The 27,012-nt window shown below is 40.6% G+C and overlaps 2 protein-coding genes across 6 annotated transcripts in view; one reads left to right on the top strand and one right to left on the bottom strand.

Moving 5' to 3' along the window:
- RELCH (RAB11 binding and LisH domain, coiled-coil and HEAT repeat containing) overlaps positions 1–17,233 on the bottom strand; it is a 71,698-nt gene extending 54,465 nt beyond the window's left edge. For 2 of the 3 annotated variants that reach the window (XM_072327789.1, XM_072327787.1), the window contains exons 1-2: positions 16,571–17,188; positions 1,323–1,412 (exon numbers count right to left, since the gene is read on the bottom strand). In XM_072327789.1, the coding sequence (XP_072183890.1) occupies positions 1,323–1,412; positions 16,571–17,048 (568 nt within the window). In that variant the 5' untranslated portion in view covers positions 17,049–17,188. Of the gene's footprint in view, positions 1–1,322; positions 1,413–16,570 lie in introns of all 3 variants that reach the window. The other variant, XM_072327788.1, reaches the window with a different exon arrangement.
- A 70-nt stretch (positions 17,234–17,303) lies between these two features.
- The window catches only part of PIGN (phosphatidylinositol glycan anchor biosynthesis class N), a 100,043-nt gene continuing 90,334 nt past the window's right edge, over positions 17,304–27,012 (top strand). The window contains exon 1 of one of the 3 annotated variants that reach the window (XM_072327790.1): positions 17,304–17,422. The gene's annotated coding sequence lies outside the window, so the exon portion shown is untranslated. Of the gene's footprint in view, positions 17,468–20,036; positions 20,062–27,012 lie in introns of those variants that run through there. The other 2 variants (XM_072327791.1, XM_072327792.1) reach the window with 2 other exon arrangements.

Below are 27,012 nucleotides of genomic sequence, written 5' to 3'. Positions count from 1 at the left end.
AATGATTCATTACATTTGATATTTCATTTTAGGATGTATTCATTTCATACTGTAAACAATCAATATTTTGTCATTCACGTTCCACCAGAAGATGGTTCTGTTAGGGGTCAGTTCTGTCCAGTTCTTACTTTCCATAATCCAATTCAATTAGAAAGCACAGCTCCAAGCTAAGATCAAGCCAGCTCTCCCAATAGTAGTACTGTCAAGAAAGATTGCCCAGATATAGAAAAAAAATCCCATCGAGATAATGAAATTTTAAAAACTCTAGAAAATGTTTGCTTTTGCATTGTATTCCAGAACATGATACTGAAATATCTGGGTTCATTACATACAGTTACAGGCCAAAGTATCAAAGTACCTGAATATGGCTTGCATTCATGTATTTCGCCATGATGGAGCATGGTGATTTGAAGCAGAGATAGCAGTATGAAGCAGAAGCAAGGCAACTTCCATCACTTTAGGATTCATGACAATAAGCAATGTGAACAAAGGTCACAGCATAGACAAATTCCAGGTGCATATGATACTGTGAGTGGTACTATTTCAGTGGAAATAAACTGAGCAGCAAGTTCTACTGAGATTTTAGGGTTTTGTCTAGACAAGCTGTGAATAGCTAAATAACTAAACTCAGGAAAAAAGCTGGATGATAGCAACATGGCTAACATGCAAAAAAAGATGATAGTAGCAATTTCAAACATGAAAGAATGGCAGTCTCTGCCTTCTGTAACTGAAAATCCTGAAATTAAAAATTCCCAAGATTCTAAATTGAGAACTACGAGAAGTAAGAAGCCCTATCACAAGAAAATTTTATACAATCTAGAAATCAAATGGGAAGAAAAGTGCTGCAGTTAAGATTTGTATCAAAGACGATTTGTGAAACTGCAGAAACCCAAAATTCCCCATGGGTTTGGCAATTCATATTTGATCTACACATAAGCTACATTTAACCAGATGTTTCACTGCAAATATTCACATTGGAAAGCTGCTACCTATGCAGCAGCCACAGACTGCTACACAAACTGATTTAGGAAGTTTTTCAACTATACACTAGCAGCCAATAGGCAGTACCAAAATACTGCTTCATTGTCTGAAATTGGTCCTAGTTTTCAAGTATATGCCTTGCTTAAGTCATAGAGATTTAGTTACGTCATTGACAATCATTACAGTACAAAGTCTGAAATCTAATGCACCATTAAGTGACTAGACAAACCATCACAGTGAAGTCTTGCTAACTTTGGCAATATTTAAATATGCCGCTGCTAGAAACAACAAGCCAAATGGTAAAGTTGGCAATCTGTGATTCCTAAATCATATGAACTTACCTGCCACTCTTTCGTCCGTTTCCCTGTTGCCGTCGTCGGAGTATCTTGCAAAATCTAAGGAATCAAGAGTACTGATGCTTCCAGCACGATCTTAAGAGAGAAGAAAGAACCAAAAACCAAAACAACTTAAGTCTTGAATAGTCAACTACTTTAATAAGACAAAGCATCTCATTTCAAAAACTATTAGTAAAAGGTGAACTGTGCTGCATGACCGGAACTTCATGACATTTTCCATAAAGTCTGTCTCAAGACAAATTTCCCTTTTCCACTTGTAAAAGACAGCATTTCTGCCCTCACCACAGTGCAGCAGGATCAGCAAGCAGTAGCTCCTTCCCTTTTCCACAAGGGCTAGAGACTTTGCTTGGATGTAAATGAGTAAACAGTAAGAAATAAATAGATTCAAACCACTCTGTAACAAGTTGCAAGCAGTTCTGTTCCCCTTTTTGGTATTTTAAGATACAGCCAAATGCTGTATTAACTCTCAACTCTTATCAATTAAATTCAGTACATATCCACTTAATAGAACTTTAACCAAGGACTGTGTTATGGGGAAAATAAAGCAAGTAACCAGCAAAATGCCTTGATCTTGCCTCTACCTTTTCCTTTTAATCTCCCCCTTCTTTCATTAGAAAAAACGTGCAGAAGAATTGCTCAAATAGCAACAGAACCCAAAATAAGTAAAATACATCCATAATTTGCACGTTCCATTGTGTTAAGTACTTTAAATTGCACCCCTCCATTCAAAATTCATCTCAATGTAGCTCTCCTGAAATAATTTTAATTACATTAGAACTGTTGTCACTTGAGCAAAGAACAAATTCCACTTGGCTGCCAAAGAAAAATGAAAAAGCAACTGCCAGCAGGAATAGAAGCAATTTCATCACTTGTCAGTCACATTCTGTCATGACTAACACCATGGAAAACATTTTAGATGAAAAAGAAGTAATTCTACACTGTGTCAAAAATTAAAGAATCTATTAATGTTTGGGGTTTTTTTCAAACATTTAAACCCTTCACTGACACGTAAGGTCTCGTGATACCCTCTGTACACAAAAACCAGCACTAGAAGGAAATCAGAACATCTGGATATAGACTGCTTTGCTTACTTGCAAAACTTGACAGAGAAGTTTCCTAGCTCATGTAGAATTACACAGCACCAAACTGAAGTGCCTGACAAACATGTATATAAATACATATACGCACATCACAGTTAGAAGTGATTATGCTGAAAAGAAAACATGAATTTTGAGTGCATGGCATGAAAGTCTTCAGATCTGATATTTCAGAATGCCTAATGCTGTTCAGTAAGTACTGTTCCAATTCATTTCATTTGAGACTTAGACAAAATTGAATTCAAGGCTCAAGTTAAACAAAGGAACAGCATAAAGATTCCAATGACAAAAATGGTATTCGAGATAGGTGACCCAGTCTTACCTATGCCATTACTTTGGAAAATGCACAGCATCATTTGCTATGCCTCTTAAGCAGCAGGTAACATCAGAGAAACAACTCCCAAACTTTCAGGCAGCCAAACACATAATAATTATCAACTCATCCACAGCTGTTTGCCATCCCAAAGCTCAAAAAAGAAACTCAGCCATGAAACACAAACCTATCTGCCAAAACAGCAACCAGAAATTAAAAGAAAAAAAAATCCATCTTGCAATCTAAGTCTGTGACAAGATGTACACAACAGAAATCATTTAAGATTGTACCAGCAGCTGTAAATCCAACAATTCCCAGACAGCAAATATGCATCAGTCTTGTGTGATAAAAGGTCCTTACAGAAACAAGCCATGCCTCAACAACCATGCGTTTTGATGATTTTAACATCCAGAAGGAGCCTTAAGCATCACATTTACGTACACATTGGCAATTTTTAAGTTTGAAATTTGTACATTCATTATTTAAACTCCCCCTCACCATCTGATGCTCACCTTACATATGAGTTGGTACACAGACAACTTATCTCTCAAACAGGTAAATTAAACTTGGTCTGTGTGCTTCAACAGTGTGGAGCTAACAGAGTCTATCTGAAGATAAGATTTACAGTGAAAACCATCTTTTTATCTGTCACTGTGGTGGAACCTGAGTTTAGACTGAGAAAGGTGTAGCACATGCAAGCAAACACCGAAGGAAAAACACCGTAGCAGTATATACACACAGACTGAACACCATCTTCTCAGTTCAGTGTCTCTCTAAGCGATATATATTGCAGATGTAGGGAAACATAGGGACTGGTGAGGTGCTGGCATAGGCTGCCCAGAAAGGTTGTGAATGCCCCATCCCTGGATGTGTTCAAGGCCTGGTTGGATGGGGCCCTGGGCAGCCTGGTCTAGTATTAAACGTGGAGGTTGGTGGCCCTGCCTGTGGTGGGGTGTTGCAGATTCATAATCCTTGAGGTCCCTTCCCACCTGGGCTATCCTGTGATTCTGGGAAATTAAAGCTTCTGCAATGCAACTCAAAGTAAACGCTTAGCTTGAATAATGTAACAAGGTTTCTATTACTACTTTGCTACAGTACACCACCTTTAAAATATATGGTGTGGCTTTAATACCAGTTCCTGCTACACTGGCAAGAGGCTGCCAGTGCTGAAACACATGGGCTGAGACACCTTGTGGCCAAACAAGCTACAAAGGCATCAGCAAGTCATCCAAGCTGAGGTTAATGGCCCTGCCAAGTGCCAGCTATAGAAAAAAAGTTAGTCACCAGAGGCTTCACAGGGCCATAGCTCCCCAGTGAAGGTGCTTCAAGCAGCAGGTAACTTGCTTCTGCCACTCCCTGGAAAGATGGCCTCCCACCGCAGGTGAGGTGAGGCCCAAGTGGCAGCTCTTCCTTCTGCTCTTGCTGTAAATCCACCAATGCCAAATGAACCCTGGCTATGCTGACAGTTTCTGCCCAGGGGCACAGGTGCCACTGAGCCAAAGAGAAATTGGGCAGGAAGAGGACCCCTTCTTTCCACAGCAGCACCAGTGACCACTCTCTTCCTGGTACTGGGACTATGAAATGAATTTCGAAGTTATTTTACATGTTGAAATTGCTAAAGAAACAGAACCAAGTCCAACACAAATGTAAACAGTAGGTTTGAACAGCAAAAAGGTATTTTGGATAGAGGCTGAGCCATCAGCCTGCAAGATCACCTGGGATAACAAAGTGGAGGGAGACAGCTAACTGAAAACGGTGCCCAGGAAGGTGAGGGCTTGCAAGCATGCAGCATCAACAGCAAAGTGCTGGAGGCTGCCCAATGCTAAACAACAACATGCCTGCCCCACTACTTCACCTACTTGAAATGCAACTGTGCAAGAAACTGTTGTCTCACTTCCTCCCACTTTCTTTGCATGCAGTGATTAGTGGAGGCTTATCTCTAAAGACTAACACCAGCCCCCAGAAAACTATGGAATAACATTTTACAGCCTCAAGGTGCGTGCTTCAATAAAGGATACATCCACACAAAGAAACGGACTGAAAACAGCACTTCCCTGCAGGCAACACATGGCTTCACTCACTGAGAAAACTAGCAGGGCTGTTGGAAGGAGAAGAATTAGGATAGGAAGAGCTGCGCTGAGCTCATGCAACTCCAATGAGAACTATGTTCTGAGCTGATAAGAAAAAAAAGCACCAATTTATTTCTTTAGATAATGTCTTTTTAATAAGAAAGAAAAATGTTACGCTTATATTATTTGACAAGGATAGTAAAGGCAGAACCTTGCAGGGAGAAAGCATGCTGTGGCTGAACACTGATTCTGCTTTAACAAAAACTGAAGAAACACGGTAGTAGGAAACCATTCTGCTGTTATAGTAACATTGAATGGCCTGGGTTGAAAAGGACAATGATCACCTAGTTTCAACCCCCTGCTATGTGCAGGGTCATCAGCCACCAGACCAGGCTGCCCAGAGCTACACCCAGACTGGACTTGAATGCCTTCAGGGATGGGGCATCCACTGCATCCTTGGGCAACCTGTTCCAGAGCATCACCATCCTCTGTGTGAAAAGCTTCCTCCAGATAACTAACCTAAACCTCATCTCAGTTTAAAACCACTATGTCCTATCACCATCCACCTCATAAACAGCTGTTCCCCCTCCTGTTTATATGCTCCCTTCAAATACTGGAAGGTTGCAATGAGGTCTCCCCAGAGCCTTCTCTTCTCCAAGTGAAACAATCCCGGTTCCCTCAACCTTTCCTCATAGGAGAGGTGCTCCAGCCCTCTGATCATCTTAGTGGCCCTCCTCTGGACATGCTCCAAGTGCTCCACATGCTTCCTGTACTGGGCGCCCCCAGCCTGGATGCAGGACTCCAGATGGGGACTCACATGAGCTGAGGGGGACAATCACCTCCCTTTCCCTGCTGGCCACTCCTCTTTTAATGCAGCCCAGAACTTAGAGACTTCTTACTAACAGTTTGTGTGTGGATTTTCCATTCGTTTCTCTGGCATTCTGAATCGAAACACCTTTCTCTTTAGTCAGTAATTCCCTATAAGTGATTAGTTTTTTTGTTTGTTTGTTTGTTTTAAAAAAAAAAAAAAAAGAAAAAAGAAAAAAAGAAAAAAAGAAAAAAGGCATTGTCAGTTTCGTGTTTCAGAACATCAAAACAGTGCAGTAAGCATTGACATGTGGGTATGAAAAACTCTATGAAGTGCAACACTGCAAGGTAGCGAGAGAGAGCCATAGGTGTGCAAGCAAGATAGAAAGGGGTTTGACTTTTCAGATCTCCTCCTAGTGAAATGCTACAAAATAGACTGGGATTGTAAGACGGAGCCTGTGCAAGTCTGAGGCATTTGGAAAGGGATTAAGAAAAATCAGAAAGCTAAGAACCACATTTGACACTTGATCAAAGTTAAGAAGTGTTTTTTTGGAAAAATGCAACTACTGTAATTACATTTGTGAAGATGAAAATCAGGTCCATCACCACATTTTGCTCATTGACTTATTTGTTGAGATACTGCCTCATTCCAGAGGAAAATAACTTTGATTCCCTTTTTATTCCCAGAGTTGTTACTTGTGATGCATGCAGATTCCACATGACAGCTTCCGCTCTCCAGGCACATTCACCACTTCCTTTTACTGCAAGGTGACTGTAACTTTCTAAAGGAGGAAAATGTAAAACAAACAAACAACAAAAAAAACCCCAAACTCAAAAAGTGGTAGTGCCTTCCAGTGACATATATAACAAGGAAAAGAATAGCAGAATCATACCATGGATGGAGTAGGAAGGGACCTTAAATATCATCTAGTTGCCACCACCTCATCCAGTTTCAAGCACCCCCAAAAAGATTAAGTTTCATTTACGTTGATGATAAACAGTTTATTTCCATCTGTTTATCTAAAGGGATTCCAACAAGAACCGCATTAAACACAGTTCTAAAGTGCATTAATTAAACAGGAATAATTTGCTGTCTTATGTGTAGAGGTATTTCTTAAACCACCTAAAAACAAACTATATCGATGAGAAGGCTCAAGGAAAAAAAACAAACAAAGAATCCACTACTTTCCACACATACAAAAAAGCCCAATAACCCAGAAATAAAAACAAAACAACACAACAACAATCCTGGAAGATATTAAATGTAACTGTTAAAAGAGTTTTACTTGTCATTTATTGTAGCCTTATTAAGCAGGAATACAGCCTAGAAACACGTCAGAGACCTGAAAAAAACATTATGGAATACTGTTAATTCTACCGGACACTAGAAAATATTTATACTGACATATTTATCTTTTACTTCAGGTCAAAGTGCTCCAACATTGGCATTAAAAGTATTGTACAAGCAACCTGATCCACCAGAAGTAATTTATTTGACAACAAACTCTCATCGCTAAATTAAATTTTAATGACTTAGGATTTCAAGTTTAACAAAGCCTCCTTGACATCAGAACTCTAAGTTGCACTTCTCTGCAGCTATGGATTAAAAAGTTATCCTTCATTTTTGAAGTGATCGTAGAAAATAAGCTTTGCAGAAATAAAAGAGGAGAGTATAATAGGGAATTGTTCATGTTTGATATTCTTATGAATTAAAAAGCTATGATTATTCAACCAACAGACGTGCTTCACGTTAAAATGTAACATGTTAACATATATATAACAGTAAATGAGACTCCAGATTTTATTAACTACCATATGAAGTAAGCAGTTGGGAATTACAGATGACAAAACTATGCAATGGCAGCTGTGCTTGAGAGAACTCAAAAAATCCAATATAAGTTACTCTCAGATTCATGAGAAACAAAAGGCTTAAAAAAAATACTCCTTACTAGAGTGAATTTCAACCTACAGCCCACAGACTACCATCAAGACATGCTTTGAAATTAGTAAGGGTGTGATTCTATGCAATTTTAACAGCTTATCCAGATGAGTCGTGCTATTGTTCTGAGTAAACTCTCCCTCCTCCCAGTACATACATGCAACCTTCCTCGCACGGAAGAACCTCTGAAGTCAAACTCCACACCCAAAGAAAAATTAGGTCATAGCAGAGCACAGTTGGTTTTTTTTTCTTCTGTCGTTGTTTGTTTGTTTCTTAGGGGTATCAAAGACATTGGAAAAACACTTTGCTTTCATCTCAAAAAGAAGCTGTACTCTAGGAAATGTCATACTGTTGCTTGATATTAAGCTTAAGATATCCAAAGTAATTTTTAAGTAAAAAGATATAGGCACACCAGCAAGTACTATCGTAACATATCCTAACTGATGAACTTCCTTAGAAGCTACTTGGATCTGTTGCTTTTATCCTTTTCCCCCTGTGCTATATGTACAATACAACAAGTTCCGGCCTAAGAAAATTCAAGTGTACGAATACACATTTTAGATCTGTTTATGTTGTTTCTAAAGAAGCCAGAAGACTAAGCGTATCTCCCACCTTAAGTATTCAAAACCTAGACTAAACTAGCCATAACAGTCATGAAATGGATTTCTTGTTTTCTTCTAAAGATACCAGACTACAAAAACATGTCCTTGAATAATTTGCATCTTCAGCTGTCCTGCACAACAACACAGGCAGATGGGAGCAGAAGCTGAAGAAATTGGAGAAAAAGCCCATCTGGGACAAGGAATAGATTTCTTCCTTTATTACTTCCCTGTGTTTGAACTCCTCACCAGCACCCAAATGCAAATACATCCAAGTGAATAAACCAACTGGCAAGAGGGATTAGCATTCACAGATGTGGAATGAAACTGAGACCTGTTTCATTGTAGGATTTTCTACATTAAAGAATCAGACTTCATTAACACTTCAAAACACAACTATCAATTCACATATTTAAGGTTTCATTATGGAGCAAATGAAATAGATTGCATAATATATTGTGCAATACAAATGAATACATTAGTTAAGCTATTTAATTCTCCATAAGTGATACAGCAACTTTTTTTTTTACTGTAAGCCTTACTAGATTTCATAATACAAACATGGAGCAACATTACTTTGAAAAGTCTTAACTAGATGCTGCATTTAAAAGTTCTGACATGTTTCAACTTGTTCCAAAGCTCAACATTGCTGGATCACTCAGCAATGCAAACCAGATCCATGGCAACAGATACATCACCTAGCATAAAACCCAAGGAAGAAACAGACTTATTGGTAAAGTTTTTAAAATCAATTTGAACTTGCAGAAACGTACAGCAGATTCACATGTTCCACACTGCTATACTAACTCTGATATGAAAATGGGACCCCGTAAGTTATGTATCCCATTGAGCACTGAACTGCATGCACCTAGCCTATGAGCTTTGTTTTGCTACTGTCAGCATTTCTTCTGCCCTCTCCCAGACTCTCTTGCTAAACGAGACCTAATGAATTTTCTAAGTTGCTATGTGCTGGAAGGAAGTTCTCAGACAATCATCACATTAAATGGAAAGAAAATTAAACAAAGCTAATAGAATAAAATTAACTTTCAGCTACTAGAGCAATTAATTTACAAGATAACAAGAATTTTTAACAGGTGTTCAGATCATAGTACTCCATACAAGGAAATCCAAACCAATTTGAAAGCTACTTCATATTACTAATGAGCTAAGAAAACTTGTAGAAGATACGTAAGGGTAAAAACCCTAAAAACTATTTGGGAAAAAAAAAAAGTCTATGCTTCCTGAGCAATTTAAATAGTCAGTATATGTAACAAATACTTTGCTAGATACATTACAATAGTCCCATGATGGAAATACAGCAGAAGCTCATGAGAAGGAAGAAATGCAAGTGGAAAATAACAGAACTAACACATTCACAAGTGACTTGGGCTAAGGCAGACACAGGTGCACCCGAGCTGACCACATGGAGAGCCATACTGACAACAAATGTACTGCTTCAGTGGGTAGCTTAGTGCACAAACTTAGCAGAACCCAAATTATTTGAGTTTCAAAGAATTAAGCTGGCCCTGTTACAAGCCATTTGAGCACTGCTGCAGCAGAGTGATCCAGACAAGATGGTTCCCTGGGGAAAACACCAAACCCAGCATGGCTCCCTATGGTGTGCTTGAGCTACCAGAGCTTCCCAGAACAAGAGCTAAGGGAGGAGCATGGCACAGGGGCACTTCTTTCAGCTCCAGACCCCAGCTGGCTTCAGCAGAAATTAGAAAGCATCAAAAGAATTGAGTAAACTCCATATGCTCAGCTGCAGCACTGCCTGGCCTCAAGCATATTGATCAGGTTGCATTACAAGGATTTTTCCATTCTCCATAGTAACTCAGATTCCTGTTATATTCTCTGGCATCAAGCTAAACTATCTTACATCAATTCAGCTTAGAGAAAAACCAAGACTAAGGCTGGATCTCATAACCACATACAAAGACTTGGATGGAAGATGCAAAGACAACATTGGCTCTTCTCAGTGGCGGCCAATGCCAGGAGCAGAAGCAGTGGATACAACTAAAAACACAGGAGGTGCCTCCAAACATCAGCAATCATTTTCTTACTGTCAGGGTGACTGAGCACTGGCACAGTTTGCACAGAGGCTGTGGATCTCCTTCCTTCAAGGTATTCAATAGTTATCTGTCAAATGAGAATATCTGCCAGTCCTCCCCCTGTCCCACCAACATCAAACCTACATGAAAAGCTACTTACTACATAAATAAGAATTTCTTAAGCTCTTGAGTTTTTATGTAATAGTACTTCCCTCAATTGAAAAGCAAAGTTTTCAGTTGCACCACCATCATGCAGCAGTATACTGCAGGAAGGGAGGAAGTAAACTGTCTGTCCCCTGTAGTGCACAGAGGGGAAGAGACTTCAGTATTTCTCAAAAGCTTTTTCATCTTGGACTATTTAAGATGGAACAAGGAAAACAAATCTTGTCCAACAAATTCAGCATACATTTATATCGTGTCTCAGGTATGTATATTGTAATTAAAAGGCCTGAAAGCTTAACTGCAATTTTTAGCTTATGTGAGAATGTCATCCAATGCAGCTTATCAAACCTGCATCTTCACAACCTATCTGAAAAGCAAATACAAGCCATACATTTAATGCATATAGTTGCAAGATAGAACACAACAGCATAAGACTTAAGGATATCTCTACCTACTGATAGGAAAGATACTTCTGATGTTATATTCAAAATAGTCCCATATATAAATATGCCAGAATATGTTAGAAATCTTAGTTTAGTTTGAAAGTACAAGAACTTCCTGAAAAAAAAAAAAAACAACATTTCCCTATATTTTCATTGATTCCATATTTACAAAATACACTAGTTACAACATTTAAATTGATCACTATGGACTTTGCATACAAGCCAGTTTCCAATACCCTTGATACCACTACCTAATTTATCATGGCTTGCCTGCAAACACTAGATGAATCTTTTTAATATCAGGCAATGAATCTTGTATAGATTTCTAGCACACTCTCAATGGAATAGAATTTACAAGTGATACCTTCTACCACAAAACCATTAATTCTCAGAGGAAGAGAAACTACAACAAACTCCATATACTTTACAGAGAATTGAAATTACATGCAGGGAAGCTTAAGAAGCTTCCAAAAGCTGCTCTCAAACACAAAGCCCTCGTTAATCTTCTTGCCTTCTCCCTTCTCTCCACAAAATAAGAGCTGGTAGGAAGAAGCACTCACTGCTTCAGTGCAAAGTTTGCTCATTTTGCTGCAATCTTCAAGCAAGGCACGGTTGAATTCGTGCATAACTGAATTAACTACAGCACCAGCTTATGTTCACAGGTTCCCTTCTGCTCTCCCTGCACAGAACATTAGCAGCAGTTCTGGCACAGGAACAGAACAGAAAGCCCAGAATCATGCAGCTATGCTCCCTAGGGGGTATCCGTAAAAAACTAAGAGAAGAATACTGCAAGGTAAAGTATAATCCAAACATAAGGAACACTTGCTACTTGGTCATAATATGATACAAACCTGCCCCTGCTTTGCCCAACACTGTCCCACTTACTTTGCGCTACCTTACTTCTTTGCGTAGCTACACCATTACAGATACTAACCTATCTTCAGGTCTACCAAAGTATCCTAAATCACTCCAATACAGATGCCAGCCAAAAATTAAACTATCCACTCACTGACAGCAGCCATCAAAAACTCCACTCCTCTGTCTTTTGGCATTACTTAGAAACATCTTCCTTTTTGAACAGCCTTCTGTACTTTAGAGACAACATTTGGTATCTCCCATCTGTCACTATCAACAGTTTCAGTTCACTCTCTACCTACACCCTTCTATCCTGTCCTTCACAAAGGGAGCACCTTCCCTAACACAGGCATTGCAGCCACCACCTCACCCACAAATCATCACATGACCTAACAGCTCCTGTAGGGGTAGCTAACAAGATCACTGGTGTTTTTGGTTACTTTCATAAAGAAACCAGCAAACATTTTAACATAACAAAAGCAATAAATTGAACAAAACCAACTATAACCCAGAAAAACAAAACAAAACACAAAAACCAAACCCTGCCAACCAAAGAACTAGTCACTACAACAACATATTTTACCTTCTTCCTAACTTCCAATCTTAAACTGCCATTCAAGCTGAGTGAACAGGTATCCCTGTTATGATATCTATTCAAAGCAAAAATCTGAGCGAAACACTGATAATGACAAGAGCCCATACACAACCACACTGTCACAGTGCCTGCAACTCAACATTCAGGGCTGCTTGGAAGACACTCCTTTCCTATGGTGGCAACAGCAATAAGCTCTTCCCACGTGCTAGACCCAACTGAATTTCTAAGACTATAAGCAAAACCAGGGAACTACTTCACTATAACTGAATAAAACAAACAAAAAATGCCAAACCACAAACAAACCCTGGAATTTACTGCACAGTAGCAGAATTAACATATTTGCATTTGCAGATAATTTAATATAATTAGAATCAACTCTCTAGAAACTTGCAAAGAACTTCACTTTGGAAGTACTCAGGGAAATGCAGCATCTCAGGAAACACAGTATCCAAGTTTAACTTGTTTCTTTATGACTGTCATTAAAGCTGCTTCAAATTTTAAATGAAATTCTTTACAAGGAAGAAATTAAAAGGCAGATTCTAATCTGTCTTTAGAACTAAAGCTACTTCCAGGAGTGTAAGTTGCATCACTTCAGGAAATAGCATTAACCAGGCATAGCCCACGATGCTCAACTCAAACTAAGGCTGTCAGCCTCCAGGATTTACTGGCACAACTTTGAGTCCGGGCAACAAAGATGAGACATTCAAGCCACTGAATTATTTCTAAACTTTAAGTATCACTTTTTATGCTGTGTAAAGGTGAGGGAAAGGGAACGTGAATTTAAATTTAAAACGTAGGTGACAAACAAAGTCTTGCAAGAGATCTGCAATACTATACAAAGCAGGAACTTTCAAATTATACCATTCACATGACTAGCTTTAGAAAAGGAGTTTCAAAACAGTCTGGCAAATGTGGGTGACTGCTATGAAAAGGCAAACACGAAGTTCAGGAAGATCTGGCTGAAATAGACGATATAAAGGATGCGTTGTACAACCAAAGGAGCAGCACTAACTCCTTCACAAAGTCAGTTTGTTTTAAATCTGAAGAACAGAAGCATCCTTTCCATGTTTTTCAACATCACATAGCTTAATCTGTTTGCAGCTGTGACACTGCTGCTATTGCAAAATGAAGTGGTATTTTTTTCCAAAAATACACAAAAATCTAGTCATCTGACTATCAACTGCCTCATAAGCAAGTTCTGAAGCATGGTTCAAAGACAGAACAGCTCCTAAGTCCCTACCTTGCCACATGATGCTAGTTGTTTAATTGCTCTAATATTCCATTACACCTTCTTTGTAGCAGCCTATAAACAAAAAAAATAAGGAGAGAAAAAAAAATGCCAGTATGGACTCGTATTTAGCTTGCCAATGAACACCTGCACTGAAATTCTCTCCTTCTGTACATGAATGAGCATACACTGCAAAGCTTCTAGTTGCTCCATGGAAATCCTAGGGCAGCATTCCAAGCATGCTTTGGATCCACTTAGAATTGCCAGTCACTTTTTATACAACCTCTCAAACTATTAAAAAATACCTCAGCATACAAGCACAAAGACTCACCTAAGTTGCTGGGGACAGGTACAGTGCTAGTGCTGAGAATGAATTCCAACCGGAGGTGTCAACAGGACTTCTACTATTACATAACAGTTGACCACATGATTAATTTTTTCCACTGAGGCATAAAATTTGAGTGACCTTGAAATGACAATCATGCCTAATTCCACTACTTTGTACATCTACAGTTTCTACGAAGCAAATTACTGTTTTATTCCCAAAGCCATTAAGGCATACTGAAGTGAGAGAAGGTAACTGCAACACCCTTGCAGAAATTCTCTTCAAGTCTCCACAAATGCAGGAATTGCTGTCTGCACCTCTCAACAGAATTCAGCTTCTTAACTGAGGCAAACAGACACACTTAATGCTGGATTTGATCTGTGGCTAAATACAATACCAGATGCTGAAAACAGAATCATAGAAACGTTTGAGTCGGAAGGAACCCTTAAAGGCCATCTAGCCCAACTGCCCTGCAATGAACAGGGACACCTACAGCGAGGTCAGGTTGCTCAGAGCCCCATCCAGCCTGATCTTGAGTGACTCCAGGGACGGGGCACCTGCCACTTCTCTGGGCAACCTGCTCAAGTGCTTCACTGCTCTTACTGTAAAAAACTTATTCCTTATATCCAGTCTAAATCTTCTCTTCTAGTATGAAGTATCTAGTATGATACTCTTCAAGTATTTCCCCTTGCCCTATCACAACAGATCCTTTTAAAAAGTTTGTCCCCTTCTTTCTTATAGCCCCCTTCCCCCCCATTTAGATACTGAAAGCTGCCCTCAGGCCTCCTCGGTGTCTTCTCCAGTCTTAAGACTGCCAGCTCTCTCAGCCTGTCCTCATAGAAGAGTTGGTCCACCCCTTGCAAAAAATCTTTGGCCATTTTCTAAACACGCTCCAACAGGTTTACGTCTCTTCTGTACTGAGGACTCCACAACTGGATGTAGTAGTCCAGATGGGGTCTTACCAGCACAAAGTAGAGGGTCAGGTGAAATAAAAAGCACTCTTGCATGAATCTGATAACATCCAGCCCATCAGTCTTTTGCAATCTATCTATCTATATATATATTTTAACATTTGCAAATTGACTTAAACTCAGACAAGAATCCTTATCAGTTCTTGTTATCACCAACCAGGCTCAGGTAGAACAGCAATGACACAATTGCTAGCTCTGTGCTAGATTCCGGATCTCAAAGAAGTCTAATGATGACCAGAAGTCATTTGACTTTCAGTATCACTCAGTGTTAATTGCCTTTTGATGCATTTTTGAGACAAAGAAGGACACTCCAAAATTCTATTATAGACAGCAGATTTCAATACGCTTATTCATAAGCTTTAACCTAAGGTCTAACATAACAGTAACTTTTATTATGCCTCAGTACTATCACACAGCACCAAAAAAATTTAGATCCTCTCCTTTATCCTTTGATAGCAGTTCTTTTTAGTACAGGCAACCTCTCCTTATTTATCATTCAGCAGATTGGCAAAGCGATCATGAAGATGTTTTCACATAGACATACACTAACCTAGAACTCCACAAAGTCAATATTATTGAGTGTGTTAAACTCCACACATATGCAGGCTGCTGTTCTAATTCTAGTAGCGGTGTGACCAACAACTGGAAACAACATACACTAAGAAAGCACAGAGAATGTTTAGTCAATGGGGTGAATCAATCGGAATCTCTAAGGCTGCTGTTTTTAAAGAAATAGAAGTTAATGTTGGTTTATAACCTTGAAACAGAGTTTTTTCCAATATTCACCAATCTTATCAAGAAAAGAACCTTACTGAAGGACAAAGCCAAGCGTGAAGTTCTAAGTATTTGTAAACGAGATAAGTGCAGTATAAGCAGCAAAAATTAAAGGAAAAAAAACACATGCCCTTTTAAAAATGCATTAAATGATTACAAAAGCTGAAATCATCTCTGATGCCTGCTGCCCAAGCCATCTAGATACTACCAGTTCTCTCCATATTCGATATCTTAACATCAACTCTTTGCGACATTCGAAACTTTTTCTAAAGCAAAGGAACCATAGGACTGTTTACCGAATGCCTCTAAGGTATCTCAGAATATACACATATATTAACAAGTCTTTCAATATGACCACAGCTCATCTCACATCAATACTGTCATTGAGTTCATTAAGCCCTCAGAAGTCAGGTGGTTGGGCAGCTTCTGTCTCTCAAAATGACTTCCATAAGCTACCAGATTATTCAAACTTAACTGGTCTTGAAAGTAATATTGCTAAAGTACACAAGCAATTGTATTCTAAGCCATCTGCTGTATTAAAACCCCAAAGCTTTTAAGGCCAGCTTCATGACAGTTTTTCAAATAACTTCAATACTGCAGAAGCTGTACTTAACCATCCCCACTGCCCTCAATCCCACGGTGGCCAGCACTTGGGAAGCAGGACAGCACCAGCTACTGGACTTACTGCGTTGCATATGACCAAGTAATACCTGTGAAATTCAGCACCACTTCTGGAGCACTGAACCATTCCAGTGCACTGACGTTCCATTTTTCATCGCTTTTAGACTTCAAATGTATATGCAATGGGTTTAATGGTTAAGCTCAACTCTCTTTCCTACTAGGGCACGGATTTATCTTTTAAGAATGGGCGCTAAAGGCACAAAAGCGCCCATTTCTAACACTTTTCCACGCCTGCCACACGCGTGACCTTCACGGGAGGCCCGGCCCAATACAGCCCCGGTCCCAGCCCCACCGCCCGAACTCCGGCCAGAGGAAGGCACTTACTGAGCTGCCCGGAGCCAGGCTCCCTGCCGCCGGCTCCGCCGAGCACACTGCCGCCCAGACTCCCTCCGGCGGGTGGCGTGCCGCTCTGTCGCTCGAAGTTGCCCGGGTTGGAGAAGAAATCCCGCAGGCGGGGCAGCTCCCGGCCGCTCTCCAGCAGCTCCGTGTGCAGCTCCAGCGCCGTCAGCAGGAACTGGTCCCGCAGGAGCTGAGCCGCCATCGCGTCCATCGACACCCGCGGCGGTTCCCCCGCGGCGGCCCCGCCGCCCGCCCCCACCGCGTCGCCCGCCGCCCTCAAGCCCGGCAGCTCTTCGGGGCTGCCCACAGCCGCCGCTTCCTCCCGCCGCCGCGCCGGGTACGCCGGCCCTCCCGGCTCGGTACTGCTGCTGCTGCCGCCGCCGGGCCTGGCTTCTTCGGGCTCGTCCTCCTCCGAATCGCTGAGAAAAGGGTTCACGCTGCTGCCCCCGCCCGCCGCCGCCATCTTGCACCCCGACGCGGCGCTATCGAGGCGCTGCCGCCGTGAAAGCCGCGCAGAGCAGCAGCCGCTTCTGGCGGAGCCGGGGCCGAGTCCGCCGCCAGCTCCCTCAGACCGTACGGGCGCTGCCGCCGGCCGCTTCCCCCGACAACCACCGCTTCCCCGGACTCCGGCACCCGCCCCGTTGCCGCTTCCGGATCACGCCTCTCGCGAGAGCTCTCCGACCAATCGTAAGCAAGTTCCGCGGAGCCTAGGCCCCGCCCCCCGGCCCTCTCCGGGAGGCAGGCGGCAGCTGGGAGAGGGCTGGGTGCGGAGGGCGGGAACGCGAGCGGAGCAGGGGAAGCGGAAGTAGATGCCGGCGGGGTTCGCGGCGAGAGGCAGTGAGTGTTGGCGCCTGCGCACTGTGCGCTCCGTGGCCGTGCGTGGTGGGTGGGGGTCTGGGGATGTTCGTGGGGCTGCGTGTGGGGCCGCGCTTAGTGGCTCAGGGGGAGCTTTCTGCGGCTTGGTGTCGTCCGCACGTCAGCCTCAGGGTTTTTAGCTGTCCCGTGGCCTGCCAGGCGGGTTTTGTGTGGATGTGGGGCTGCCTGAGGGTGTGTGGCAGGATCAGTCCGGGTCCAGGTGGGAGGGAGGACGGTTGCGTGGGGTCCTCCTGTATCAGTCGGTGAGGAAATGCAGGGTTTTGTGTTGCTGTTTTGTTGGGTTTTTTTTCATCTTTTGTCTTGAGCTTGAAGAAACGTGTTGTTTTAATTTTGTTTTTATATCGCAAGCCAAATTTGGCTTTAGCTGTCCCTTCCTGGTCCCCTCACTGTAGACCCATCCGTATCGCTTTAACGTTCTCACGATACGTATCCCTATCTGCCGTTCCTTTCGATTTTGAGCTTTATCTTGCCTCGGTGCCCTGACTAAGCTGTGCTGCCCTCCCCTGCCCGATTCCTTGCCCGTCAGGGTCTAGAGCTCTTGTGCCTTAAGAGAAGTGTCTTTGAATAGATCTCAGTTCTCATTTGTACCTCTGTCTTGTGGGGATCTCCTGTGCTAACACTCTTAACAACTGAAAGATTGCTTTTCTGAGGTGTCTTTGCCTACCTTGTATTTATGAAGACTGAGAATTAGAGTAGCAAGGAGCCATATGTCTGGAAGCATGTTCTTCCCACTGATAAAGCCATGCTGTGAAGATGTTACCTCTGGTGTTTCCTGTCAGGACTCTCCTGTTATGTGTTATCTTCAATATGTATTTCCCAGCTGAAGTGAGTTCAACTTGTAAATGATACAGAGTAGAGTCAGCATTGGTTTCTGTTGTTGCTTTGAAAGCACCGAATTTCTGCTAACTCAAGAGTTCTCTGTGTCAAGCTGATTCATTGGGACGTCTATGGCTAGATCATGTTGCTCAGAGCCGTGACCTTGAATTTCATCATCATGGGTGAGGCATCTACCACATCCCTGGGCAACCTGTTCCAATGCTTCGCTACCCTCACTGTAAAACAAACAAAAACACACAAAAACTTAGCCATTATATCCAGTCTAAAGCTCCCCATTTTTAGTTTAAAACCATTTTCTCTTGTCCTGTATCAACAGACCCCAATAAAGAGTCTGCCTCCTCCTTGCTTACAGCTCCTATTAATATATTTAAACACCAGTCTCACTGGAGCCTTCTCCAGGCTGAACAGTCCATGCTCTCTGCCTGTCCTCACAGGGGAGGTGTTTCATCCCTTGTATCATTTCTGTTGCCCTCTGGTTGGATTCCAACATGTCAATGTCTCTCCTGTACCGAGTACTCCACAGTCTTAACATAATGGAGTTTACTAGATAGATAAGCAATATTTACTATCCTAATTGCAATCTATTGACTTCATATTAGTATGCTATAAAAAGATACCTTTTTATTTTTATGATTCTATAATGTTTATATCACAGGGAAAAGAGTAGTAGAACGTGAATGTGTTGTAGCCTGAAATAAAATGCAGTATACTAAAAAGGCTTGGGAAGTTAACTTAAGCCACGATAAAATTAGTAAAAAAATATTCACTGTCGGTACTTTGGAATTAGGAACCCGTGAAGAAATCTTAATTCTTTTCCTTTCCTTTTTGGAGAGTTAAAGAGTGCTCAGTGTGAGCTTGCTACAAGTTGATGCGCTTGTGATCTGCCTTGTCCCGTAGAGGCAGATTTACTCCCGTAGAGTTACTGATGTCCTGTAGCAGCCTCTAGTGGTGATGTGCGATATTTACAAGTGATCTGAAGTTAAGGGTGATCTTTCTTTTAAAGCGTGGAAACAGAAAGTTGTGAAGGTTAACAGTTCGCTTTTTAAGATGGCATGCTTATCCATGCTGAAGGACAGTATGGGTAGAAAAGGGAAACGGTGAGAATCAAGTATCAAAACGGTCATTATAAAGTCATTCAGAGGTTTAAAAGTAGTGAACTCACACAAGAAGCTCTGATGCCTGAATTTATTAATGTGTCTTTTATCAAAGCTTTCTGGAGGTGAAAACAAGGCTTGACATTGAATTTTTTTTCCTATCACTACAGAGCCATGTACCACCAACTTGCAAATATGCTACCATAACTGATGCCATACAAATGCTTTCATTGTTCAGCCTGCTGCTTTTCAATCAAGTATTGGAGGAAAATGTGATGAAAGGTGTTTAAGTGAGCCTGTGGTGGAAGTTATGCATTGAAGGCTATAATATGAATAAGTGGAATACAAGTTGGAGAACAGAATAGGAATCTGAGGACATGCTTGGAATGTACTGAGTTAGTACTATTGGAAGATGTTCTGTTCATCTGGCGCTGTATGGGAAATTGGTAATCACAGCCTGAACCTCTGATTAATCAGCTGAGGCAAGTGTCGGGTCAGCTGTGGGAGCACAGGTGAGAGTAATTTAGCTGTGCTCCCGGAAGGGGTGGAGCTTGACTCCATCTCCTCTAAACCCCTTTTAAGGGCTGACCACCACTAAGGCAGCATCTCTTGGAGATTGCTCCCCAGTGGAGATTGCCTCAGCATTTCCCAGCAAAGGCATCCATATTGGTGAGTTTTTCCTTATAAGTAACCTTCTGAATGTCTGTTACCATCTTTTTATTGTTCCACCTTACAGGTGCCAACAGAGTTTTATTTCTTTTTTTCCTTGAGGTTATTTTCAGTTGAGAGCTTTCCAGTCTGCCTCACAATGAAGACAGCTGGGCCAGACAAAGAGGGGGCTTGGTATGGGAGTAGATGTTTGTAAGAAGGGAGCAGGGCAACTCTCAGCAGCAGTACTTAGATTTTCTTGCAGTATTTGTAACTGTCAGAACCTCTTGGTCTTCTAACTGCTACTCCTCTGTCAGGTATTCTTGTAGCAATACAAAGTAAAGGATTTCATCTGCTGATTTTGTGTATTTGGGAAACAGATGCTTTTAATTACAGAAAAGTTCCTACAGATGGTGGGCACAGGTAAATAATTGCTAGACAGTTTAATAGTAGGCTTTTTCTGTCATTATAAAATCAGTTGTTTTCTCTTTGATAGGCGATACATAATGTAGGTAAAGATTGCCTTCGTGTTCTTAAGATGAAACAGTATCCATCTAATAATAAGTCTACTCTTTGTAATCACCTTCTTAACAGTGTTCCCTCAGTTCCTTGTTTTGCCAGCAGAGAAATTGGGAAATGGCAAATAACTATCCACTTGTGACAGAAATACATTGTACAACTTCTTTGCATAGACATTTTTTGATAAACCTCTCAGTGTCCTTGATGAAGTACTGTATATACTTGCATTACTAGTTTAGAAGTCGGATTCTCTCTGGAAGGTGTTGCAATCCATCCTTTAAATGTTTTTCTCCTCATTATAATTTGACTATTGCAGATTATTTCCCCCCTTGTGCTGGTTTCTTTATGATAAAGCTCTAACTACTGAAAGCCTATTTTAAGATGGATTTCCCTGGGGACTTAAATCTGTAATTGTGTCCCCGTGCCGCTGGAGCAGAGGTCAGATCCTTCTGATGGCTTGAGAAGTCTGAGAAAGACATGTAGGTGTCATGACAGTAGGATAATAGAAAGAAGGAATTTCCCTTTCAGAATTCCCAACGAGGGAATCTTGGAGTGAGGGAAGCAGGCCGTGGGCAGGGATAGGTCCCTCGGAGGCTTCGCCACCAGTTCAGCACCTTGGAGAGCAGCTGACCGCTGCCTGGCATCTGCCGGGCGCTCGGCTCTTCCTCGATCGGCGTTGCTGTAACAGGTTTGTGAAGTAAAGAGGCATAAGATATCGATTCTCCTAGCCAGTTGAGTTGAATAATCGGATACAGTGCTTCTGGCTAGTGCGTTGGTTCAAATAATGCTTTTGTTCTCACGAGCTCATAAGTTCTTTTAAGAAACTCTACTTTGAAAGAGTGGAAACCTGTGAAATTGTAATTTGATATCAAAGCATTGAGTAAATACTTTAAGAAATAAAGACATAGATAAAGTTGCCTTGTTGCTCTTTTTTCTTTGGTCTGAAAGTATTCGTAAAATAGGCCTATATGCAAGATCCAGCGGATGAGTGGCTTTGGAGGTATTACATGTTTTTCATTGACAGTTGATAAGAAAATGTGACTTAGTAAAACAAAACTCTTTCGTGTCAACTTTTAAAATCCTTACTTTTACTAGCTTCTTTAAACACCATTTTCTTTGAATGTTTTTCTCTGTATATGTACAGAACAAATTTGCAAGGTTGTCCTCTTTCCTCTTTCCTCTTTCCTCTTTCCTCTTTCCTCTTTCCTCTTTCCTCTTTCCTCTTTCCTCTTTCCTCTTTCCTCTTTCCTCTTTCCTCTTTCCTCTTTCCTCTTTCCTCTTTCCTCTTTCCTCTTTCCTCTTTCCTCTTTCCTCTTTCCTCTTTCCTCTTTCCTCTTTCCTCTTTCCTCTTTCCTCTTTCCTCTTTCCTCTTTCCTCTTTCCTCTTTCCTCTTTCCTCTTTCCTCTTTCCTCTTTCCTCTTTCCTCTTTCCTCTTTCCTCTTTCCTCTTTCCTCTTTCCTCTTTCCTCTTTCCTCTTTCCTCTTTCCTCTTTCCTCTTTCCTCTTTCCTCTTTCCTCTTTCCTCTTTCCTCTTTCCTCTTTCCTCTTTCCTCTTTCCTCTTTCCTCTTTCCTCTTTCCTCTTTCCTCTTTCCTCTTTCCTCTTTCCTCTTTCCTCTTTCCTCTTTCCTCTTTCCTCTTTCCTCTTTCCTCTTTCCTCTTTCCTCTTTCCTCTTTCCTCTTTCCTCTTTCCTCTTTCCTCTTTCCTCTTTCCTCTTTCCTCTTTCCTCTTTCCTCTTTCCTCTTTCCTCTTTCCTCTTTCCTCTTTCCTCTTTCCTCTTTCCTCTTTCCTCTTTCCTCTTTCCTCTTTCCTCTTTCCTCTTTCCTCTTTCCTCTTTCCTCTTTCCTCTTGTAGGACTTTGAAGAGTTCTGTCCTTCTGCCCTTTATTAAGTGAAAAACTGTAGTGCTTGTATCTTATTTGTATCTTACTGAGTAGTTTTATTGTAAATTTATTTAAAAATATCTTGGGGGTGCTTTCAGCCTTGAATTGTCAGGGAGGTCCCCACTGAGACAGCAAGACTTCTATGGCTAGCTGTCATCATTGAACTTGTGTATTTTTAAGTACTTGTTTCTTGATTCTAACAGTCCTGGTGGCAGATATGCTGGTTTCTGTTTGATGTTCCCAGCTATGTGTAGGCTGGCATTACAGGTAACTGATTTACAGATAAGTTCTGTTGATTATTCTGCCTTATAATCTGTAGTCAGGTTTCTCTTTGGAATGCTTGCTTTAGCAAAAGAGATTTTATTGTGTTGTTGTTGTTTTTTCTTTAGGCAGAGCAATTTTGATTATCAAACGATGTTAAAAAGAAAATTAAATATTCCTTGAGTTCTTTGCCTCAGTTTTGCATCTACTTTTGATGAACAACATTTAAAATTTAGGACACATATCATTTGCTATTATAATCCATAAAATTAGCGTAGGTGTTGAACATAAAATAATTTTAAACAGATGGTTTAAATTAGCATAGTCACTTCAATGCAGGAGCAAGAAAAAATACTGTCATTGCAGCTCCATTATCTGACAGAACATATTATGCCACACGGAAGAGAAAATGGAGTTTGGGAAAGGAAGAAAAGGATGTTGATCATTATCTCACTTATTTTCATTGTATGTGTGAAGTAAAGATGAGGCTTTGGGATCTCCTTTGTCTATGTATTGTGTAAAGATGCAAGAAGGCTTAATCTGAGACTGGCCAATAAGTCTGTATAAATTTGTGTAATCAATAGATATACGCTTTGACAGCAGGAAATAGCTTTTATTGCTGGAGCAGTGTAACTCTTTAAAAATTGAAATTAGGAGAAGAATAGCATAAAGGCTGCTTGTGCTGTCTTGGTTGATATATAATTGCTACACCATTCAAAATACTGTCATACAGCAAAATTTCCATTTTGCTTCCCTACCCTGAGCAAAAGGATCATGTTTTGTATGTGGGCAAACTGTACAGTCACAAATTTGACAGTTTAAATTATCTAGTGCACTATACTGTTTAGCTGAGAAATTTATTCATCAGCCAGAAACATAGCAGACATTCCTGTCCATTTCTTTTTTTTTTTTTTTCTATAAAGCATTCTTACCAAGGCCATCAATGCTTATTGAAAATGCCTTTCTAATGGATTTTTCTCATCTTGCGCAACAGACTTGACAATATTTAGTGAGGCATGGTGTCTCTAAAAGAAATGACTAATGTGTCTTGAGCTCCTTCTCTTGACGTTTTATTATCCTTAAAAAATATTCCTGCCAATGGGGCATATTCTGTGTAGTATTTTGTGGTTGTTTTATTGCATATTTTGGGGGGGGGGGGGGGGGAAGCAGGGAAAGGAAATGTGACATTTCTCACAAAGAACTATACGATGCAGTGCAAATATGATTTTCTTTGTCTAATTTATAATGCTGAGAGATTATATCTTCAGGGAAATATAATTTAGATGTTGGTTCCTTTGGAGAAAGTGCTGCATTTCCTTAATTGTATTATATATTATAATTATATATTCCTGTTAAGTTTTAAGAGCTCTGATCTTGCATGTGGCTGTGGATGCTGGTTGTGTGGTAGTCAGAACTGACTGGGAAGGTAGCACTGGACTCTGGCTTAAGTCAAAATACATCTTGTTAGGAAGATACAGATCAGATTGAAAGGAACAAAAAGCTACTGTGAAATAAACTGCCTGCTTCTCGTCTTTGATGGGGCTTTTGTGGCTCATTGTTGTTGTCTTGTTTCCCTACTACTGTCAGTTTTCTTTATTGTAGTTCTTGCACTTACATGACCACTAGTGAGGAACTTGCAACTAAAAGGGGGCTTTCTGCTGTGTTTTTGATAGATGTGAGTACAAAGAAGCAGGAGGTCTCTTTTGTTCCTGGCTGATGCAGATGGGGTGAGCTTTCGCTCTGAGGATTCTTTTAAAACAAACAAACCCTTTCATCTGTTCAAATAATTCCCTCTCCCTTCCATGCCCCTCCTCCCCCCCCCCCCCCCCCCCTGAAAAATAATTGCAGCCAGGAGTTTTTTGCTGCTTGTCTTTAATCTTGTAGACTTCAGGAAAGGTGCCTGCTGATTCTGTCTTATCTTTTCTTTCAGGACAAGTGCTCCCCTTTCATCTATGTGCTCTTTTCTCTGCTCGCATACAAGATCCAGTAATGACAGAAGTGGTAAACACTGATGAAGCCCACAGCATAGCTCAGAGCAGTGCTAATTTCCTATTTGCTCTCTTCCCAAGTACAGCTTATATTGCAGGCAGTGAATGGCATTATGAATCTTAAGTACTTTCCAGTCAATATCTGAAAATCTGTTGTTTGTTCCAAATTGTTTGAAAAAAGTACTTTAAGTGTGTGGTTTAAATTCTGTCATACTGGAGGCTGGACAGCATCATTATTGGCTCTATATTTAGTTTAAGGAGGTGGCAATAGTAGGAGGAAAAATATAGAAATAAAAAAAATCTGAGTCTGAGATACTCTTTACTACTCTGGATGGGTCTGTAGAGGAGATGAATTGTCTGGCTGACCTGTATTATTATAAGTAGCATTTTGGAGGAACAGTAAGAAATAGCATGTGACAAATAGATAGCAACGTGCTCCTGACCCTCTGCCTATTGTTTTCAAGACTAGAAGCAGTGTTTTTTTCTTCCGATATATGACAGGTGATGACTAAACAGAACTATTCTGAATAATGCAATCAGGGTTTGGGCGAAGATTACATCTTCAGATTTTGGGTGGTAGCATACTAAGTCACTTGATTGCCTGAGAAAATATCAGAGGAACAAAATGCTGATATATCTTTGACTTAGGTTTTATTGACAGAAAGTTGTAAGGTATGTCTTCAAGTGTCAGCTTGCTTAACTGCTTTTTGGCTGACCAGGCCCATGAGGGCACAGATTTTGCATTACTAAAAAGTGCTTGGATCTGGTCACTTTTTCTCCAAAGTGAAAAGGGCTTTATGTGTGTCTAATGTGTTTTTGTTTTTTTTTATTCTCTTGACATGTTTTGGCTTTAGCTTTTTATATAAAAAAGCTAATGCATAATCTACTTTTCGTTTGATTCTAGTTCTTCCTTTTAGCATGCCTTGTATGGTTTCTGCCTTGAACCACCAAGCACCAGACTCTACAGACAAATTTGCTTCTGATGACCTTTGCAATAGGTGGAGGGGGAAGAGCAAGGAACTCTTTTCCTTTGTGTGGTTGTCTAAAAGCTGGATTACGTTTCTGTATCTCTTGAGATGCAGAGGCACAGTGCTTAGCTAAGCATGCTTCCTGCTAGAGTACATGCATAGATGCATGTTCCTGAGAAGTGTTATCTGTGCTCCTCTCTCCCTGGAAGGCATGAAGGCTGTCTCAAGGCATGCCTGAGTTCTTCTGGGATAGATGTTCCCTACCCTTCCTACCAAGAAAATCATGCTAGAGACTTGGTGGGCATCAAGAAATTTAATTCTGAAGCTGTACGACTAGTGAAGCTGTCATCTGATGGTGATGAGCAGTTAAATATGTTGTGACCAGAACAGTCTACTATAATATAATCCAACTTTTGCAAATGAAAAAGCTTTTTTTCATCATTAGTTTTGTAGATCTGATGATATTAACTTGAATTGTGTTGATTGCACTCTTACTGCTTCAAGCTTGGTCTTAGGCCTGGGGAGAGTTGAAGCAAAGAGAAATATCTAGTGGTGAAAATGGTTTAGGTTACTTTTACTGTAGTTGGAACTTGGAATATGTTAAGCTATGGAATTCTAGCACTGGAAGCACCCAAGAATCTGACTGAAGTAATATACTTTGTTTAGTAGGGTATTTAGTAGGGTATTTATTTAGGTTTTAGGCCTCAATAGCCTGGATTCTCTTTTCAAACGGCACAACTACATCAAAAGAAGCAGTCCTGTGGAAAATAACCTAAGTAAAATGAGATCCCATGTTAGTGGTATTTCTGTGATTGTGGTTTTGTGCATTTAATTTCATGAAAGAACTCTGACTACTTATAAAAGCAATAAAGAACAGATGCTTCAAAAATACTCTAGGTCTTTATTGGAATCGCACTTGCAGACGCAGAAGTATGCAAGTTCCTGCTTAAGTGATCAAAACATACTCTTTACTGAGTATGACTACCAGATGTCTCTTTGAAATGCTTTATCTATTTCAATCTTCTTTATTCTCTCAATCTCTGAAATTGGAAATTGCTGCATTAATTATTTTGATTGGGATGGAGGTTGTTGCATCTGTATTTCAATAGGCAAATTTAAAGGAACTGTAACTTGCAGCTGAGCTGTACTGAGGCCTGAATTTTATTGTGGCAAGTTGTACTTAGTTTGGATTACTTATCTATAAAACTTTCAAATCTTTTCCAGTTGGTGGATTTTATCCTCTGTGATTTTCCTGGCTCTTTGAAGTTTTTATTTTATGAAAATATTTCAGTTTTTATCAGCTACTTATGTGGTAGTGAAGCCTTTTCCTTTGCTTGATGATAACTCCATGTGACA

This window comes from Excalfactoria chinensis, chromosome 2, assembly GCF_039878825.1.
Source record: "Excalfactoria chinensis isolate bCotChi1 chromosome 2, bCotChi1.hap2, whole genome shotgun sequence".
NCBI classification, from domain to species: Eukaryota; Metazoa; Chordata; class Aves; order Galliformes; family Phasianidae; genus Excalfactoria; species Excalfactoria chinensis.
The sequence above is the reverse complement of the archived record's forward strand: the minus strand, read 5'-3'. Positions and strand labels throughout refer to the sequence as shown.